We start from the raw sequence: 20,461 nt of genomic DNA on the forward strand, positions 1-20,461 counted from the left end.
TTGATTTTTTTTACAGAGAGGAAGGGAGAGAGATAGAGAGTTAGAAACATCGATGAGAGAGAAACATCGACCAGCTGCCTCCCGCACATCTCCTACTGGGGATGTGCCCGCAACCCAGGTACATGCCCTTGACCGGAATCGAACCCGGGACCTTTCAGTCTGCAGGCCGATGCTCTATCCACTGAGCCAAACCGGTTTCGGCTAAAATATATATTTTTTTATTGATTTCACAGAGGAAGGGAGAGAGAGAGAGAGAGAGAGAAACATCAATGAAGAGAGAGAGTCATTGATGGGCTGCCTTCTGCATGCTCCCTCCTGGAGATCGAGGCCACAACCTAGGCATGTGCTTTTGACTGGAATCGAACCAGGGACCCTTCAGTCTGCAGGCCAACGTTCTCTCCACTGAGCCAAACTGGCTAGGGCAATACCTACTTTTTAAAAAATTTGATGATTTTTAGAGAGAGAGAAACATTGATTTGTTGTTCCACCCACCCATGTGTTCATTGCTTGATTCTTGTATGTACCCTGACCAGGTGTCAAATCCACAACGTTGGTGTATTGGGACACTGTTCTAACCAACTGAGCTACCCGGCCAGGGCCAGTAATACTTACTTTTTATTGCGCCCTAGCAGCGTTTTGCATACAGTATGATCAGAAGAGGAATACAAGACTTCAGCGGAGTGTCAGTTTGAGGTCAGTCCGCCTGAATTCCAGTCTCTGTTCACTTGCTCCTTGATACCTGGTCAGGGCACATACCTGCTCAAATTTTGAGGCAAACGATGTACTAATATGTCATCTGGGCCCAATTTCAGAAAAGAGAAACCATTTAAGTGTTTTAATTTGTTTACTAAAGGGAACCGAGTGCTTACAAAATCATCGGAAGGGCAGGAAGGAGTGGGCTCCAGGTTGGGCCTTCAGAAATTACTCCCAGAAACAGACCGTCAAACAGGCCCTCCAGGGGAGGGAACCACTGGCATTGCTGAGTTCCAGATGGCATTGCTCACTGCAATTCAGGGGTCAAGAAATTGCTGCCCCGAAACTGCCCCTCAGCATCCACCAACTAGAGACAGACGGCTGTCTCCACAAACTTGTCTCTTGACAGCCACGAAGCCCTGGGCACTGGTGTGCTGCTGACGAGGAGCCAGCGTTTCCACAAACCTGTTTGCCAGCACTACCAGCCCAAACAGCAGAAAGATGTTTCCGCCTCATTTCTGCCTTCCAAATCTCACTGCAGAGTCTCTGAGAGATGGACCCCATTTCACCTGGGGAAACTTAAAGGAGTCTGGGAAATGTACTTTTTAATTTTCCAGAAAGAAGTTAGAAAGGATTAACATACAGATCTACTCTCACTAATATCTTCTAGGGTGGAACTTGGTGGTTGCCCCTAAAAATGCTATTTCATTACAGGGTAAAACTGTTTAGGGCACAGATTAGGCTCTAGAAATCAGTTCCCCTAAAACAGCGGTTCTTAACCTGTGGGTCGAGACCCCTTTGGCGGTCGAACGACCCTTTCACAGGGGTCGCCTAAGACCATCCTGCATATCAGATATTTACATTACGATTCATAACAGTAGCAACATTACAGTTATGAAGTAGCAACGAAAATAATTTTATGGTTGGGTCACAACATGAGGAACTGTATTTAAAGGGCCAGAAGGTTGAGAACCACTGCCCTAAAAAATCACAATTAACTTCTGCCTGTTACTGTAAAGACCCAGTACACTACACAGTACTAGTTAGTGTGTTCTTAAGTACTGTTGTAGAAATAGTGAAGCTAAACTGCTCAGAGAAAATACCCTTTGCTGAGTGCCCTCTGAGCTCACTGGGGCTAGGAGATAGATGAGTTGTTTTTTTTTAAAATATATTTTATTGATTTTTTACAGAGAGGAAGGTAGAGGGATAGAGAGTTAGAAACGTCAATGAGAGAGAAACATTGATCAGCTGCCTCCTGTACATCTCCCACTGGGGATGTGCCCGCAACCAAGGTACATGCCCTTGACTGGAATCAAACCTGGGACCTCTCAGTCCACAGGCCGACGCTCTATCCACTGAGCCAAATCGGCTAGGGCGAGATAGATGAGTTTTTAGTGTAGCAAGGAATTCTTAAAAATTATTTATTTTGTCCCCCCAACTATAAAATCCTAGTTTATGCTTCCGTTTGATCCTGACAGGTATTTCTTAAAATCCTTTTCATAGCCACTTCTATTCTTTACTGTACTTTGTATTGTGTGTTCACCATCCCAAGTCAAGCTTGCAACACCATTTATCCTCCTATACCCTCTTCTGCCCCCCTCTGGTGATCACCATAGTGTTGTCTGTGTATATGAGGGTATTTTTGTTTTTATTTTTATTTTCATTTTTGTTAACCCTCACCTGAGCATATTTTTCCATTGATTTTTTTAGGGAGAGTGGAAGAGAGAGGGAAAGACAGAGAGAAACATCGATGTGAGAGAAACACATTGATTGGTTGCCTCCTGCATGAGCCCCAACCAGGGCCCTGGCTGGGGAGGAGCCTGCAACCAGGGTACTTGCCCTTGACCGGAATCGAACCCAGGACCCTTTGGTCCACAGGCTGACGCACAGACCGATGCACAGGCCGACGCTCTATCTACTGAGCAAAACCAGCTAGTGCGAGGTTATTTATTTGTTTATCCTCCTATATAATAAGAGCCTAATATGCAAATTGTCCCCTCGGGTGGTCGTTTGACCGGAAGTTCGACCGCTCACTATGACGTGCACTGACCACCAGGGGGCAGCATGGAACATGGCGGGTGTTGGCAATGCGGTGCTGGAAGCCGGTGGCAGTGGAGGTGATGCTGCCGGCCCCAATGGGCCCCGCGGCAGGATGGTGGACCAGGTGAGCGGGCAGCGCCAGGTCAAGGTGGGTGTGAGCGGAGGCCCAATTGCCCTGCTGATCGCCCCACGGGTGGTGACCAGCAGCTGGCAGGCCCTGATCTCCCGGATCAGGGCCGGACCCTGGGCTGGGACAGGGAACTGGGGGTGGGTGGCAGCGACCAACCTCCCTCTCACCGGCTACCTGAGGGCGGGGGTGAGAGGGAGGGAGGTGCGGTGAGAATGTGGGGTGTCCGCTGAGCTTGCTCTCACTTCCCCTCCTACCCTCCCCTGGGACGCCAGGGCTCGTGCAGGAGGGAAGCCTCCACACTCAGTGCCAGGTGCCCATGAGGAGCCTGCCCCTCTTCCGGGTGAGCTGGGCTGCAGTTGTGTGGCATCGCTGGGCGGCCCAGAGGCCCATGCTGCGCCCTGGCCCGTGGCGTCTGGCTGCGCTCACCGCATTCCTGCGTGGGGACTCAGCTTCTGTGACTCAGGCGGAGGGGTCGCGCGGGGTCCAGGGGCCTAGGTGCTGCCCAGGGCCCAGAGGTCAGCTGGGATCTGCCCTTCCATGCCAGATGCTCGTGTTTCAATCGCCGACCAGGCCTAGGGACTTCATCCGTGCATGAATTTTGTGCACTGGGCCTCTAGTTTATTTATAAATACATTTTTTTTTTTTTTAAATTTCAGAGAGAAAGGGAGAGAGAGAGAGAAACATCAGTGATGCTCGCCCCACACTAGGGGTTGAGCCCGCAACCTAGGCATATGCCCTGACCAGGAATGGAACTGTGACCTCCTGGTTCATAGGTCGATTCGACCACTGAGCCACACTGACTGGGCAGTAATTTTAGTTTTTAGAGAATTTTTATGAGTTGTTTTTTTTTATGAGTTTTTTGAGCCAAACATGACATATGCCAGGGAGCAAGATCTCAGATGCTCCAAAGAATAACAGTTTTGCAGCTTCTTTTATGCATTTGAAATTAAGGAGTTAGGAAAAGGTATGGCAGGGATTGGATTACCACAAGGTTTTTTTGTTTTTTGTTTTTATTTCAGAGGAAGGGAGAGAGAAGCATCAATGATGAGAGAGAATCATTGATCAGCTGCCTCCTGCATGGCCCCTACTGGGGATCAAGCCCACACCTGGGAATGTGTCCTGACCAGGAATTGAACCCTGACCTCCTGGTTCATGGGTCGATACTCAACTTCTGAGCCACACAGGCCAAGCAGGGTTTTTTTTCCCCACTTAAAAAATATATATATTTTTATTGATTTTAGAGAGGAAGGGAGAGGAAGAGAGAGATAGAAACATCAGTGATGAGAGAGAATAATTGATCGGTTGCCTCCTATATACCCCCCTACTGGGGATTGAGCCTACAACCCAGGCATGTGCCCTGACCTGGAATCCTGGTTCATAGGTAGACCCTCAAGCACTGAGCCACACCAGCCAGACTCCATTTTTAATTTTCTGAGGTTACTCCATATGGCTTTCCACAGTGGCTGCACCAATCTGCATTCTCACCAACAGTACACGAGGGTTCCCTTTTCTCCACACCCTTGCCAACACTTGTTTGTTTATTGATGAAAGCCATTCTGAAAGGTGTGAGGTGATACCTCATTGTGGTTTTAATTTGTATTTCCCTGGTGATTAGTGACGTTGAGCATCTTTTCATGTATCTATTGTCCATCTGTATGTTTTCTTTGCAGAAATATCTATTCTGGTCCTTTGCCCATTTTTAATTGGTTTGTTTGATTTTCTGGTGTTGAATTTTTAAGTTCTTTATAACTTTTGGATATTAATCCCTTATCATATGTGTCATTGGCAAATATGTTCTCCCATTCAGTGGGTTACCTTTTCATTTTGTTGATGGTTTCCTTTGCTGTGCAAAAAACTTTTTAGTTTGATGTATCAAAATTTTTTTTATAAACCTCTAGGTCAGCAGTGTTTTGAATGATTTGAGTTGCCAGAATTCAGACCTCCTCAAGAGTGGGTAGTTGATGCATATGTTTTCTTCTTTTTTTCAAATATGTTTTTATTGATTTTTAAGGAGAGTGGAAAGGAGAGGGTTAGAGAGATAGAAACATCAATGAGAGAGAAACATCATGGATCAGCTACCTCCTGCACACCCCCACTGGGGATTGAGCTCACAACCTGGGCACATGCTGGACTGGGAAGTGAACTGGCGACCTCTTTTTTTTTTTTTAATATATTTTTATTGATTTCAGAGAGGAAGGCAGAGAGAAAGAGAGTGATAGAAACATCAGTGATGAGAGAGAATCATTGCTAGACTGCCTCCAGCATGCCCCCTACTGGGGATCGAGCCCACAACCCAGGCATGTGCCCTGACCTCCTGGTTCATAGGTTGATGCTCAACCAGTGAGCCATCCCACCAGGCAGTCAAAATTATTTTGGTGGTAATTCTTAGCTTAATTGATTAATTTAAAAAGCATAAAATCCATTTTCCCACTGCCTGTGGACATAAGCCTTAACACTCTATATTAACAAAATTAATGGTCAATGAAAACAGTGGGATAGATTTTGTTGTTGGTGGTAATTAAAAGGTTTGGAATATAGTAGGAACTGAAGTTTTCTATAGCAAGACTTGTTGCAGCTGCTGTTAAAAATTGTGGTATATGCCCTAGCCGATTTGGCTCAGTGGATAGAGTGTTGGCCTGCAGACTGAAGGGTCCCTGGGTTCGATTCTGGTCAAGGGCTTATGCTCCCGTTGCAGGCTCGATCCCCAGAAGGGGGCGTGCAGGAGGCAGCCGATCAATGCTTCTCCCTCATCATTGATGTTTCTATTTCTTTCTCCCTCTCCCTTCCTCTCTGAAATCAATAAAAAAATATTTTTAGAAAAACACACTTTAACTCTTAAAAACAATTGTGGTATACTCTGGTGTAATCTGGCAAATCAGATTAAAAGTTATGAAAGATTTGGGTGACTGCAGTGGGGCTTTCTGAACATATGTAGTAGGATTCTTTCCCCACTTCTCTCTTAACCTTACAGTTTTTAAGTAACGTTGAATTTTTCAAGTTGAGTCTTGAATGCTATTCTGTTTGGTTTTTTTGCAAACCATATGGATGCTACTTGCAGGAAAAGGGTAATAGGACATATGTTGCTGTCTTGGTATCTCATTTGCTGGCCTGTCTTTGACTAGCTGTTGTCTTAAGAAGTTTATTTTATTATCATAGTTAAAAAGTATGTTTGCTTTCAATTTACCATAATATATTTTTAATATTGGAAACCTCCTCTTGCAGATTTAAATATTAAGGTTCAGGTAATAAGTTATTTCTTTATTTATACATTTCCATTCACTAATAATCTGTGCCAGATTATCTGGTTTTACATGCTAAAAAATAATACGTGATAAATGCTCGCATGTAATTTATTTAAATAAATATTTATTATGTACCTTAGCAGATGTTTATGTCTTTTATTACAAAAATACATTATAAATAGTTATTTTCTCTCTACAGGACAATCCTTCCTTCACACACGCTGTGTTTGACTTGGAACCTTCCCATTTTTAGTCTACTCAGTTGACGTAGCAGGGTTTTAGAGCAGCATTTGTAAATTTCCAGGTATGAAAAATTTTAATTCTTGATATTATACCTAACTTAAATACATAGATAAAAAGTATAACTTTGCAATGGTAGATTTTATGTATACGAGAGGGGATTTATTGCTTGAAAGTTCACTGTATAAAACATTCAACATCTGGATCTTCTTGGCCAGTTTTCCCTGTTCACCTATTGCTAAAATTTTAATTCATTGCCTCTGTTGTGTCTTCTGTTCCATTTTAGTCCAAGACTCATATTACCTAGGGCCAGAGATTATCTAGACCAATCCCCCCAATTTGCAGAGAAGGAAATTAAGCCTAGAAAGGTAAAGTTACTTCTCATGACATAGAGCTAATTCAGTGATAGAACTATTGTCAGCACGCTGATCTCCCAGCACCCCCTTTCCACCTCACTCCCCCCCCCAGTGCCGTAGTGGTATAGTTCAGTCGTTACAGGCTGCAACTTCGGAGTCACTGTCTGGGTTAATACCCTTTTCTGTAAAATGGGGGTAGTCACCCACTTAATAGTTTGGGGACAAAGGGAGACAATGCATATCGCTACTATTGTTGCCTATGGCCCTTTTATTTTTCCCTGTATTGACCCCTTCACTGCTTCTTGAAACTCCCCACCTTGGGCAAGGTGTTTCAGTGTTCTGATTCTCCCTGCAGTGCTATCTGTGACCCTGGCTCTCTTCCCCATGCTCTGCAATCACGGGCAGTCCCCCAGGTTCTCCTCTCGGCCCGAGTTTCCTCTGAGCCCCTTCATCTCTATTTGCAGACATCTCCTACATCTCTGTCTTCAAGTCTGACTTCTCTGGACTTCCGGTCAGCATTTTCTGGCCATCATTACCTGATTTCCCACTCTCCTCTAACACAGTGTACTTACAACCAAGGTCATTGCCTCTAAACCAGTTTTTCCCTCCAATCAGCCATGAAGACCTATAGATTTATTTCCCATTCAAGTATTTAGCAACTTTTCCTTCCTTTCCATTCCTGCTGTCACAATCAGTTCTGGATCTGCCAAGGAAGTGCCACTTCTGTCAGAGGTGGGAAGTCCAAAGGGTGGGAAGGCTACTGCAGTCCTGAATCACCCCAGCCCTGCAGCCACCACACCAACAGCCAGCAGTTGCTGCATTTCCACTGCCCAAAGCAGGAAATTTCTTTTCCTTTTTCTAATCTTCTATCAGTTCCTTCTGTTGATAGAGTCTAACAGGAAGCCAGCTGCAAGGAAGGAAGCCTGGGAAATATTGTTTGCAGAATTCCATCAGTAGTGAGTAGAGTAGAGCATGAAGGATGTTGAGCTGAGAGACAACAGGCAAATGACCAACATAGTCCACCACTTTGGCTACTTGGCATCCACACACACCGCTCTTCCCATATTTGAAATTCTAAACAAGTTTACTAGTCTGCCTTACAATATGCAGCTTTCCTTCATACAAAGACTCATGGTCTCCCCAAAAATGGGTGATACTAATTCTTCTTTTAGGTCAGTCACAATCTAACTTAATGGAACCATGCGATGTTTCCCTGGTGAGGCGTTCCCATCTTGGGAGCTAAGATCTCAGCAGGGAGAGGAAGCAAACATTCTGTAAGTGGGATATTAAAGGTAAAAGTGAAAGGAGGAACCACCACTTTTTTTCTAGAAGTGAGTATTCTATCTATGGAAAAAATAGCATCATATTAACGATGGTGTTTAAAAGCACCAGTGGTACATTAGTAACACTTCATCCATTTGGATTGGATAGCACCTCAGTCTCTCAGGGTGTCACCTGTCAGATGGGGCCAGGATGGAATTTTCAGTTGGTTATTCCACCATTTTATCAGGCAAGCTGCTTCTGGGTGATGGAGTACATGACAAGCTTCATGGTGACTAAGGAAAGAGGCCAGCCGGCATCCACAGCACAGGTCTTCTTGTCCACCTGGTTTGTGAGAGCTCCTCAGCAGCTAGTACCCTTTATTCAGCATTCATACAAGACACTTAAACCTCTTACCCTGTGTCCATTCCAACAGGTATATCCATCTACCTTTTCTTCACATGCCTTTCAGTGACTGATGCTTCTATCTGGTTCTTTCTAAATCCTTGAGCATTTGAACAACTGGTTAGGCCTTGTCCATGAATCAGGATAAAATCCATACCTGTGTCTATCTCTTTGTCCAGACCAAGTGGACAACCAGATGCCCAATGGGGATATTTCCCTCCCCATTGCCTTTCAGGGACATTCCTGATTGGAGTCATGATGTTGCAGCCATCCACTTCCAGCTGGTGCCAGCATATTGTGCAGAACCTCTAAACAAGGCCTTAACTCTTTCTTCCTCAGTCAGCTAGTTGTAGGGAACTCACCATGGGGCCATATGTGTGAGTTGAGGAAGGCAGCAATGTACTGGGAGGAGGTGTGTGGGAACTGTGCCAGCTGCTCAGAAACTTATTTGTGGATTAAGGACCTGTCCAGTCTAATCTTGTACCTACCACGTCCTCTTGATGATGGAGTGCTGCTGCACATGCCCAAATGTATAATTTGGTACATTAGTAACACTCATGTTAGGCAACTCAGGCATGGCTACTTGTTCCATGGTCAGCATCAAGCTCTAAGAGAGCCTGGTAGCATTTGAAAAGCTCTTTTTCAAAAGGACAATAGCTGGAGGGGTGCGATGATTAATTTTTTTGTGGCAACTCAGCTGTCCTGCAGTGTATAGGGGAGCTGGAATTCCAAATCAAGCTACCTGGCTCTATTGTCTATGCTTATAACTATAAGCTTGTCTATATCAACTTTTATCTCTTTGACTATTTAAAAAATTTTTTTAAAATTGATTTAAGAGAGGAAGGGAGAGGGAGAGAGAGATAGAAACATCATTAATGAGAGAGAATCACTGATTGGCTGCTTCCTGCACACCTCAAACTGGGGATCAAACTTGCAACCCAGGCATCCGGGAATCAAACCGTGACCTCCTGGTTCATAGGTCTACGCTCAACCACTGAGCCACACCGGCCGGGCATCTTTGACCATTTTTAACCTACAGTCTAGTCCAGGGGTGGGCAAACTTTTTGACTCGAGGGCCACAATGGGTTCTTAAACTGGACCGGAGGGCTGGAACAAAAGCATGGATGGAGTGTTTGTGTGAACTAATATAAATTCAAAGTAAACATCATTACATAAAAGGGTACGGTCTTTTTTTTTTTTTTAGTTTTATTCATTTCAAATGGGCCAGATCCGGCCCGCGGGCCGTAGTTTGCCCACGGCTGGACTCTAGTCTGAAACCTATATTCTTTGTGTCTTGGAGACTATTCTCTAAGACGGAAGTGGTTTTCATGGAAAAAAGATAGAGGTTTCTGATTGTAATTTCAGTTGACTCATTGTAGAAAAACAATGTGATTTTGTGTTTGTTAACCACATGTGTCTTCTCTCTTCAGCATGGAGATCTCCTCTCATCAGTCTCAACTCCTGCAACAACTGAATGAGCAGCGCCGGCAGGACGTGTTTTGTGATTGCAGTATTCTCGTTGAAGGGAAGGTCTTCAAAGCACATCGAAATGTATTATTTGCTAGTAGCGGCTACTTTAAAATGCTTCTTTCCCAGAACTCAAAGGAGACAAGTCAGCCGACCACAGCTACGTTTCAGGCTTTCTCCCCTGACACTTTTACAGTCATCCTAGACTTTGTCTATTCCGGCAAACTCTCGCTGACTGGTCAGAATGTCATAGAAGTGATGTCAGCTGCTAGCTTCCTCCAGATGACTGATGTCATTAGTGTATGTAAGACCTTCATTAAATCTTCGTTAGACATCAGTGAGAAAGAGAAAGACCGCTACTTCAGTCTCTCCGATAAAGGTGCCAGTTCTAATGGCATAGAACGTTCCTCTTTTTATAGCGGTGGCTGGCAAGAAGGGAGCAGTTCTCCACGCTCTCACCTAAGCCCAGATCAAGGAACAGGTGTAATAAGCGGGAAATCTTGGAATAAGTATAATTACCATCCAACTTCCCAAAGGAATACTCAGCAACCCTTGGCCAAGCAAGAACCAAGGAAAGATCCCATTAAAAAGCCCAGACATTTGAGATTGTCACAGCCTTCCGAAATTGCTCATTGTAAGTCAAGCAAGCGAGAAGCACGAACATCTGATTCTTCCAGCCACATTTCCCAATCTGAAGAGCAAGCACAAATTGATGCTGAAATGGACTCTGCTGCTGTTGGCTATCAGTACGGTCAAGGCTCTGACGTCACATCAAGAAGTTTCCCAGGTACCCAAAACGAGAATCTGTCCCCTCACTCAGGTTCCAATTCTATAGAAATGAAGCCTATCTCAACATACTCGTACTTTTAGGTGTTCTAGGCAGTTGAACTAAGTGAATTTTAAAATACATATATTTTTATTGATCTCAGAGAGGAAGGGAGAGAGAGATAACATCAATAATGCGAGAGAATCATTGATTGGCTGCCTCCTGCATGCCCCTACTGGGGATCGCTGAGCCACGCTGGCCAGGCTACCCCTAACCTCTCTTTATTATTTTTAAGCAAATCTCAGACATCATATGTTTTTTTTTTAAATATATTTTATTGATTTTCACAGAGGAAGGGAGAGAGATAGAGAGTTAGAAACATCGATGAGAGAGAAACATCGATCAGCTGCCTCCTGCACATCTACTGGGGATATGCCCGCAACCAAGGCACATGCCCTTGACCGGAATAGAACCCGGGACCTTTCAGTCCGCAGGCCGACGCTCTATCCACTGAGCCAAACCGGTTTCGGCAACAGACATCATATGTTTTAATCTGTAAATATTTCAGAATGTATTCCTAAAATATAGAATTAAACCACACTCCAGTACCATTGTTATACCTAAACAAAGTTAACAAATTCTTAATATCACTAACTAGCCTGTCAATATTCACATTTCCCTTGTTATACAGATTTCAAAAAAAATTTTTGGTTGTAGATAACATATTTTTAAATAAAAGCAACCTGGTTGATATTTACTAATAACATTTTCTTGTAGGATACTAACAGGAAAATGTATGAAATTGTATTATCATATTGCAGAGCTTACTAAAAATCCTGCTGAGTTCTAACCATTGACCAAGGCAAGCAAATAGCATAGAAAAATAGGAAATCTTGTTATATTTTTATAACAGCAATAGAGTCCCTTGGTCAGGTGCTAGTTGGTTAGAACAGGGGTGGGCAAACTTTTTGACTCGAGCCTTGGCCAGGTGCTAGTTGGTTAGAACATTATCCTGATACACTAAGGTTGGGGGTTCGATCCCAGGTCAGGGCATATAACAAGAATCAGCCAATGAATACATAAATAATGGAACAACAAGCCGGTCTTTTCCTCTCTCCCTCTCAAATCAATAAATAAAAAATAAATAAATAAAACAGCAATAAGGCATACTTTTTTTTTTTATCCTCACCTAAGGATATTTTTACATTTATTTTTAGAGAGAGGGAAGACAGAGAGAAATAATGATGTGAGAGAAACACATCAATTAGTTGCCTCTTACACATGCCCTGACCAGGGCCCTGGCCGAGGAGGAGCCTGCAACCCAACTAAAGTACTATGTGCCCTTGACCAGAACTGAACCCCAGATCCTTTGGTCCATAGAGGACACTTTATCCACTGAGCCAAACCGGCTAGGGCGAGCCATGCTTTCTTTATTTGGGCTCTGCCTTTTTATAATTCTAGGCTATTAAATCTAACTTCAGTAAAGAACAGTTGAATTAATAGCTATTAAGTTGAGGTTTGTTTCTGGTCACAACTAACATGTTGAATACATGACATTTAAAATAAAAAATTAGCCTGGCCAGCATGGCTCAGTGGTTGAGCATCGACCTATGAACCAGGAGGTCACAGTTGGATTCCAGGTCAGGGCACATGTCCGGATTGCAGGCTTAATCCCCAGTGTGGAGCGTGCAGGATGCAGCCAATAAATGATTCTCTCTTATCGTTAATGTTTCTGTCTCTCTCTTCCTCTCTGAAATCAATAAAAAAATATTTTTTTTAAAAAAGGACAAGATAAAGAACAGTTCCATAACCACAGGATCACTCATGCTGTGTTTTAAATGGGTTTTTTTTGTTTGTTTGTTTTTTAATATATTTTATTGATTTTTTTTACAGAGAGGAAGGGAGAGGGATAGAAAGTTAGAAACATCAATGAGAGAGAAACATCGATCAGCTGCCTCCTGCACACTCCCCATGGTCCCCAGTAGGGTGTGTGCAGGAGGCAGCCGATCAATGATCAGTGATTCTCATCATTGATGTTTCTATCTCTCCCTTCCTCTCTCTGAAATCAATAAAAATATATTATAAAAATAAACAAAAACATATCCCTGGGTGAAGATTCAAAAATAATAATAATAGCCCTGGCCAGTTTGGCTCACTGGACAGAATGTTGGCCTGTGGACTGAAGGGGCCCTGGTTCGATTCCAGTCAAGGACATGTACCTCAGTTGCAGGCTCCATCTCTGGCCCTGATCGGGCCATATGGGAGGCACCCAATCGATGTATCTCACTTCAGTGCTTCTCTCTGTCTCTCCCCTTCCACTCTCTCTGAAAATCAACGGAAAAATATCCTCGGGTGAGGATTAACAATAATAATAATATTAAAAAAATAAGAGAGCTTTACATTCCAGAATTTAAAACAAATTAAAGACCCTTGAAAGTGTTTCAACTTTAAAATTACTACAAGTGTATGAAAAACAAAGGCAAGGGGAATACAAACTTTAAGTAAAACAAGTTACTTAAAAGCTTCAACATTAAATATTTTTACTTTTGGATTGTATCTACAGTTTTAAAATCCATTACTATCTTTTTACATTCAATAACTATTGACTCTGACATTTAATAAGAAGGTAAGTGTGACAGTCTAAATTTACCAGACTGTAAATATATCAAATACTGAATACTGAAGTTAGAGATCTGTACTTATTGTTACATTGACAATCAAGTCTTCATTTCTTTCTACCTTTTCAAGATTGGACTCACCAAGTCTTTCTGGATATTTTTGTGTGATTAGAATTGTTGTTACGAACTTTCCAATGACTTAATCAAACTGTCTCCTGACAGATGATTTGCCCAGGATGAGATTCAAGTGCCCATACTGCACACACGTGGTGAAGCGGAAAGCCGACCTAAAGCGCCACCTTCGTTGTCATACAGGAGAACGGCCCTACCCATGTCAAGCTTGTGGGAAAAGATTTAGCAGGCTAGACCACCTAAGTAGCCATTTTCGAACAGTATGTATTTGACTTTTCATTCAAATTTTACTTCTTAAATACATGCAATTAGGATAATCAATTTATGATGGAAATCTTTTCTCACAACTCTACCATATTAAAATTTTTTCTAACTTAATGTTTTTACTTTGCACATAATGCATAATTCAATTTTTATGTTTTTCTTTTTATTCTTTGAGACCTTGAAGTCAGTGATATTCTTTTGAATATTCACTTTAATGCATTTAAAATCTAACAGGTTTTTATAGACTGGTCTTTTTGGAGCCAATATAAACTGTAAAAATGTTTTAAATGTCTGGGTCAGAATCACTTTAGATCCTCAGCATCTACTGGTGACTCTTGAATCCTTATCTGGTAGAATTTCTAGTTTCAGCTGTCGGGTATCTCTGCATGACACTGCCTTTCTAGTGTCCCTCTAGTTTCTTTACAGTCTCCTCAGGGAAGGCAGCAAGGTGGGTGATAGAACCACTCCCAGTCGAGGACTGGATTGTCAGAGTCAGAAAAATCTCAGGGAATTTGCTGGTCAATGCTCTAGTGGTTTAATACTGTAGTAACATTGGAACATTGTTCTGCTGATCATCTTGCAATAAGAATTTTTTCCAAAATCTGTTCTATTACTTGTACTTCAATTCCATTGATGAGATCCTTTTAATTTTAAAGGACACTGGGTACCTTAAAGTAATTTCTTCATGCATTGCTTTATAGTTATTTATTCAACAAATATACCTGAGCACCAATTATGTGTCAGACCCTTTTCTAAATGCTAGGTATACAGCAGTGAGCAAAACAGACAAAATGTCTGCCTTTATTAATCTCATGAAGCTAACACCCGAACTAAGATATGTAATATCTTACATATGTAATATGTACATGGCATATATTAGGTATTTGCAATTATTATTATTCTGAAAAGGTGTCCTGTATTATCTCAGATATCAAAATACTATTGGATTAATACTATTGGCCATTATTTAGAGAAAACTGGTGTGTAATATTTCAGTGACGTCAATTTATCACCAAAATCTTTGTCTTTTTCTAATAACTAGATGCTATTTTTTTTTAATTTAAAGGTCGTTGAGATTTAACTTTTTAAGTACATTTTTTAAAATTGATTTTAGAGAGGAAGGGAGAGGGAGAGAGAGATAGAAACATCAATGATGAAAGAGAATCATTGATTGGCTGACTTCTGCATGCCCTCCACTGGGGATAGAGCCTGCAACCCGGGCATGTGCCCTTGACCTGAATTGAACCCGGGACTTTTCAGTTTGCAGGTCAACACACTTCAGTGGTTCTCAACCTTCCTAATGCCGCGACCCTTTAATACAGTTCCTCATGTTGTGGTGACCCCCAACCATAAAATTATTTTTGTTGCTACTTCATAACTGTAATTTTGCTACTGTTATGAATCGTAATGTAAATATCTGATATGCAGGATGTATTTTCATTGTTTGCGACCCACAGGTTGAGAACCGCTGCACTAGATGCTAACTTAATAGGCTTTGAACATCTTAAGTTTATGAACTGATACCTAGAATATCAAATTGTCCTGCTTTTAAAAATCCTTTTTTATCACTGTTTAAATCTCTACACAGATTCACCAGGCATGCAAACTAATCTGCAGAAAATGCAAACGCCATGTGACTGATCTAACAGGTCAAGTGGTGCAGGAGGGAACCCGGCGCTACAGACTCTGTAATGAGTGCCTTGCTGAAGTTGGCATAGACAGCCTCCCCATTGATCTGGAAGCTGAACAGCATCTTATGTCCCCATCAGATGGCGATAAGGATTCCAGGTGGCATTTGAGTGAAGAAGAGAATAGATCATATGTGGAGATTGTAGAGGATGGGTCTGCTGATCTGGTCATACAACAAGTTGATGATAGTGAAGAAGAAGAAGAAAAAGAAATAAAGCCCAACATTAGGTAGCTGTAATGTGCACCAACAGAGCTGGCATGTCTGCAACTTACGTCGACTTCCTGTATCTCTCTCTTTTCCACGGTCAGAGACTGACTAACAAATTGTCAGACTGACTTAAAAGTAATGGCCTACTATAACCTGCATGCTTTCTGAACAGGCCATTGTATCCATTCTGAACTTTGTTGCCCTAAAACATGTTGCTGCACTGGAAAGAAAGACTTAGCTTGAGTTGGCATGATAGATGAACAGTTAATCGTCTTACTTTTATTACAGAGATGCCTTTTTTCTTTTAATATTGGAAGATCTACTTAGCAAACGTTTTTCAAATAAAATATTTTTAAAAATATTTTTATTGGTTTCAGAGAGGAAGGGAAAGGGAGAGAGAAACATCAATGATGAGAGAGAATCACTTATCAGCTGCCTCCTGCACGCCCCACACTGGGGACCGAGCCTGCAACCCAGGCGTGTACCTTGACCGGGAATTGAACCGTGACCTCCTGGTCATAGGTCAACGCTCAACCACTGAGCCATGCTGGCTGGGCTCAAAGAAAATATTTTAAAGAAATTCACCACAACCAAACTTCATGTAAGGTAATTTTAAGGTGTTTCAAAAACATAAACTATTGAGTTTTCATAGGGAACCAAGTAAAGCACATTTAAGAGTCAGGCACCCAAACCTGACTGAACTAATGTTATTCTATTAACTTAAGGTCCACACCAACCTATCATTCCGATATCCTAAATGATTTAGGATTATGGCAGAAGACAAATCTAAAATGTTTGAAATTGTTCATATTTGAACTTTTTGCCATTAAGTTAAAAAATTACTCATGCAGTTAGTAGTATTAAGAAGAGCAAAAACAGTAAAGTAGAGGCTGACCAGAGATTATATACAGATGCCATTTTCTTAAAGCAGGAAACTAATGATGCCTACAAGTCAAGGTAGTTTGTGAAGATGTGTCAATATAGTTCGCTTCCCCTCTAAAGAAAAAAACACAAGAACACTGGAGGTTCTGCCAGTTCTTAAGAGCAGTTTCTAACATTTATGTACTGCTTGCTATATTTTTTATAAAGTGCTATCTCACACATTTTCTCACCTAATCAGCGAGATAAATATTGTCTTTGATTTACAAATGAGGAAATTAAGGTCAGAAAGTTTATGTGGTGGGACTGGTGACTGGACAGGTTTTGATTTTTAAACAGTCCTCTTTCAACCTTTTCTCCTCATATTGTCCCCTGAAATGGTGAAGAAATGAAGTTGCACTTCACCAATCTGCTGTAGTTATAAAAGAAGCCTATCAAAATTAGAAAGTATGACAAAGAGGAATTTAATCATCTTCAACATGTTTTGAACTAGTTATTCATATAGTGCTAAGTAATGTCCCTACAGTATCTATTGACATGTTTTATGTCGTTATTTATATGTAAATTTTTTATGTAAAATGATTTGAAGAAGTTATTATCTTAAACACTTTAAGCATTTTTGCTTATCCTGTGTATATACTTTTTCAGAACAAACTTTTCTCATAGGATACAAAGTTAATTTTAAACTCTTCCCCTGTGTGACTTATGAAACATTCCAAAATTACAGGTAAATTGAAGAAGCATTATTTTACTTTACTTCTAAAGATAAAATTTATATACCAGAAGTAAAGAACTGACCTCCATAAAGGTCTCTGCAAGTTATCACAATAAAGCTTGATATAACTGAATTTTGATAGAGGCTCCATGTATTATACTGTATTTTTATTTTAATTCTCACCTGAGGACATGCTTAGAGAGAGGAAGAAGGTGGGGGGCGGGGGGAGAGAGAAACATCGATGTAAGAGAGAAACATTGATCAGTTGCCTTCTGTACATGGCCTAACCAGGGATCAAAGCTGTGACCCAGGTATGTGCCCTGACTGGGAATCGAACTGGCAACCTTTCAGTGTACAGGATGATGCTCAACCAACTGAGCCATTCCGACTGGGCTATTATACTGTATTTTTAAATACAGCCTGACATACCTCAAGATGATACTTTTTGTTATTTTTTAAATTTAATTAATGATTGTCCTTGATGCCAATTTGTGGGCTAAAATGATTAATTTCTTAAAAATTTGTATTAAGTAGATGAATAACCTTTTTTTTTTTTTAATGGTACTTAATTCTGAGACTTTTTCAAGATTCCTCTGATGGTAAATTTCCAGTTGCTTCAAGACTGGATAGTGTGCATTGAATTCATTGTTCTCCCAACATGACTGTTCCTGAATAAGGAGTCATCAGTATCCCAGTGAGGGAGGGAACAGTTGTCACTCTCTAGTTGTCACTCACCAGCTAGTGGTAACAGCTTTCCAAATTATAATCTGATTTTTAGTCATTGGAGCCAATAGGAAAAATTACTGATTTGAGCTTTATTCATAGAAATGAAGGAGTGCTTGCATGTATATACTCTAACGCACTTTATGACCTAAAAGTTCTTTTATGCTATTGTCTTATGCATGCAAACTTTACATACAGCAGCATGAATGTCAGCAAGGTCCACTGAACCCAGTGCCACTAGCACTGTAGAGCCTTATCAGAAATAATGCTTTCTTACAATTGTTTATAACAAGCATCAATCCTAACAAAACAGCTACCAAATTCACCAAACTACACAGCCTATCTGTTCTATCATTTTAGTATCGTAAAAGAACGTTCCTGACATGTTTGCAAGTTGTAAATAATATTCCAGTTATCATATGTATCTAAGACTTTAGAGACCAATTCTTTTCTAGAGTGAAACTATTTATTGGTTTCTGAGAAAACTAAATTCTTTGGCTTTTAAATGTGGGAAAATGTTACATAATGGTATAATCTGTTAATATAAGCTTTATTTATGCCAATGACTTTTTTTAATATTTGGAAAATAATGGGAATTGGTTAGACCAGTTTGCTCTTGCAGGAATGCTGTTTATCAGCTTCTGAACATCCTTCTAACTCTATGGTCCTTACGAGTGTCTTGTTGACGGGAAGAAGTTTTGCAAAAATAAAGCGCCACTGCAGTCGTGCCTACTGTCTGGAGAAAGCAAAATAGACTAGATCAATGTTTTAAAAGATTTTCTTTTCACCCAAGATAACAATGTCTTCTAATGAGTTGTTTCATAGAGAAGGCAACATTTAAGGAAGAAACTCTAAAATCAGAGCTGCTCTGGGTAAAGTCCCTTACAAGCCTTTCCCTAGGCACCTTGGTAGAGCTCAGTACAGTATTGAAAACCTTGGAGCTAGATAACTCTTCATTTCTCTTTAAGCGTTAGTCTCACTTTATTACTCCTATTACTCACTGCACTTATATGCTGACAACCATAGGTTCTCTTATGGCAGCATATCATCCTTATTATACAGAACTCAATTCATTGAAGTTATTTTGCCAAGTCATGCAATGATATCTTGACATTTCCACTCATAGTATATATATTTTTGAGTCCTAAAATTAATACTGTGGAAAATCCCTAAAAACAATACAGCGTAAGTAGATGTATTTAACTGGAAAGGGTGATAATAATAGGTACTGGAGGACCAAAATTTAGATTATAAATGGAAAGTTCTGTTATTTTATATTAGAGTGAATCAGTATTACTATTTATCATTTATATAACATTTTATATTTGCAAAGTATTTAATAATTTTTGTTATTCTTTACATATCTATGAAATAGGACAGTTATCCCACATGAAAGGTAAGGAAATTAAGACACAGAAATTAAGCAGCCTACCTAAGACAACCCAGTGAAACAGGAATTAGAATGATCCAATTTTTTGAATCCTGGAATATCAGCTTAATTCACTGAGATGTGTTGTTCATTATTTTATAAGATGACTTTATACAAGTAACAGCCAATTGTTTTAAAGCTGACATCATTATCATTGTATGTGGATAAATCCTATACAGAATAAATATTATGTAAAGTATGTGACTTTAGCTACAAGAGTTTTATTTTTAATTTATTTATTGAGAGAGATGAAGGGAGAAACACTGATTTGTTGTTCTACTTATTTATGCATTCACTGGTTGATTCTTTATGTGCCCTGGTTGGGGATTGAACCCAAAACCTTGGTTCAGCATCGGGATGCTGTTTCAACCAACTGGGGAGGGCACTTACAAGAGTTTTAATGATAAAATTCAGAGTATCACAGAAATGATACTGTTTAGTCAGCTTCTTTATATCTTGTGTGAAATTATAATTAATATCTTCTTTTGATACAGGAGTTTAACTATTCATACAAATGAAGCCACAAATATAATAAGAAAAATGGAAAACTTCATTCTCTAACATGTCAGTCTTTTCCCTACAGAACTTGTATTAATGCCAACAAAAAGTCAAATATGTTAAGCAATAATCCACACACAAAAGCAAGGGAAAGTTCAAAGAAGGTACATAAATAACCAGAAGCCTGTTCCTTTTCTTTTCTTTTTTTTAAATATATTTTATTGATTTTTTACAGAGAGGAAGGGAGAGAGATAGAGAGTTAGAAACATCGACCAGCTGCCTCCTGCACATCTCCTACTGGGGATGTGCCCGCAACCCAGGTACTCACTAAGAAACCTTCTGCAGCAATGTATCCATAAATTTAAAATTCTAAGTACTACACAGAAACAGGGGATCCAGTATAGTAGGGATCAAGCAAGTGGGATAGGTCCAAATAGCTTCCAAGAAGTGAGTTTCCAGTTATGTTGAAAAAGGACAAGATCGCCAGGTGAGAATCTGGGTAAAGACAGAAGACTAGTTAGTGGCTGCCCTTAGAGTTTGGAGGGATGGGAGAGATGACTGCTTAATAGTGGGTTTCTTTTTAGAAGAAACAATGTTCTAAAATTGATTGTGGTGATGGTTGTATAACCAAGAATACTAAAATCCACCAAATTGTCCTTTAAATGGGATAATTATATGGTATGTGAATTATATCAATAAAGTTACAA

General features: G+C 40.6%; 1 protein-coding gene across 2 annotated transcripts; it reads left to right on the plus strand.

Moving 5' to 3' along the window:
* Positions 1-2,749: 2,749 nt before the first annotated feature.
* ZBTB8A (zinc finger and BTB domain containing 8A) lies at positions 2,750-15,899 on the plus strand. 2 transcript variants are annotated; one of them, XM_014549498.1, is made up of 5 exons: positions 2,750-2,857; positions 6,305-6,409; positions 9,797-10,620; positions 13,440-13,609; positions 15,202-15,899. In XM_014549498.1, exons 3-5 carry the CDS (start codon positions 9,798-9,800, stop codon positions 15,532-15,534), a joined length of 1,326 nt encoding a protein of 441 aa, XP_014404984.1. In that variant the 5' UTR covers positions 2,750-2,857; positions 6,305-6,409; position 9,797; the 3' UTR covers positions 15,535-15,899. The 2 variants fall into 2 exon arrangements, with proteins under 2 accessions (XP_014404984.1, XP_005878421.1); XM_005878359.2 differs by lacking the exon at positions 2,750-2,857 and adding an exon at positions 2,861-2,881.
* Positions 15,900-20,461: the final 4,562 nt, after the last annotated feature.

Source organism: Myotis brandtii, unplaced genomic scaffold, assembly GCF_000412655.1.
Source record: "Myotis brandtii unplaced genomic scaffold, ASM41265v1 scaffold555, whole genome shotgun sequence".
NCBI classification, from domain to species: Eukaryota; Metazoa; Chordata; class Mammalia; order Chiroptera; family Vespertilionidae; genus Myotis; species Myotis brandtii.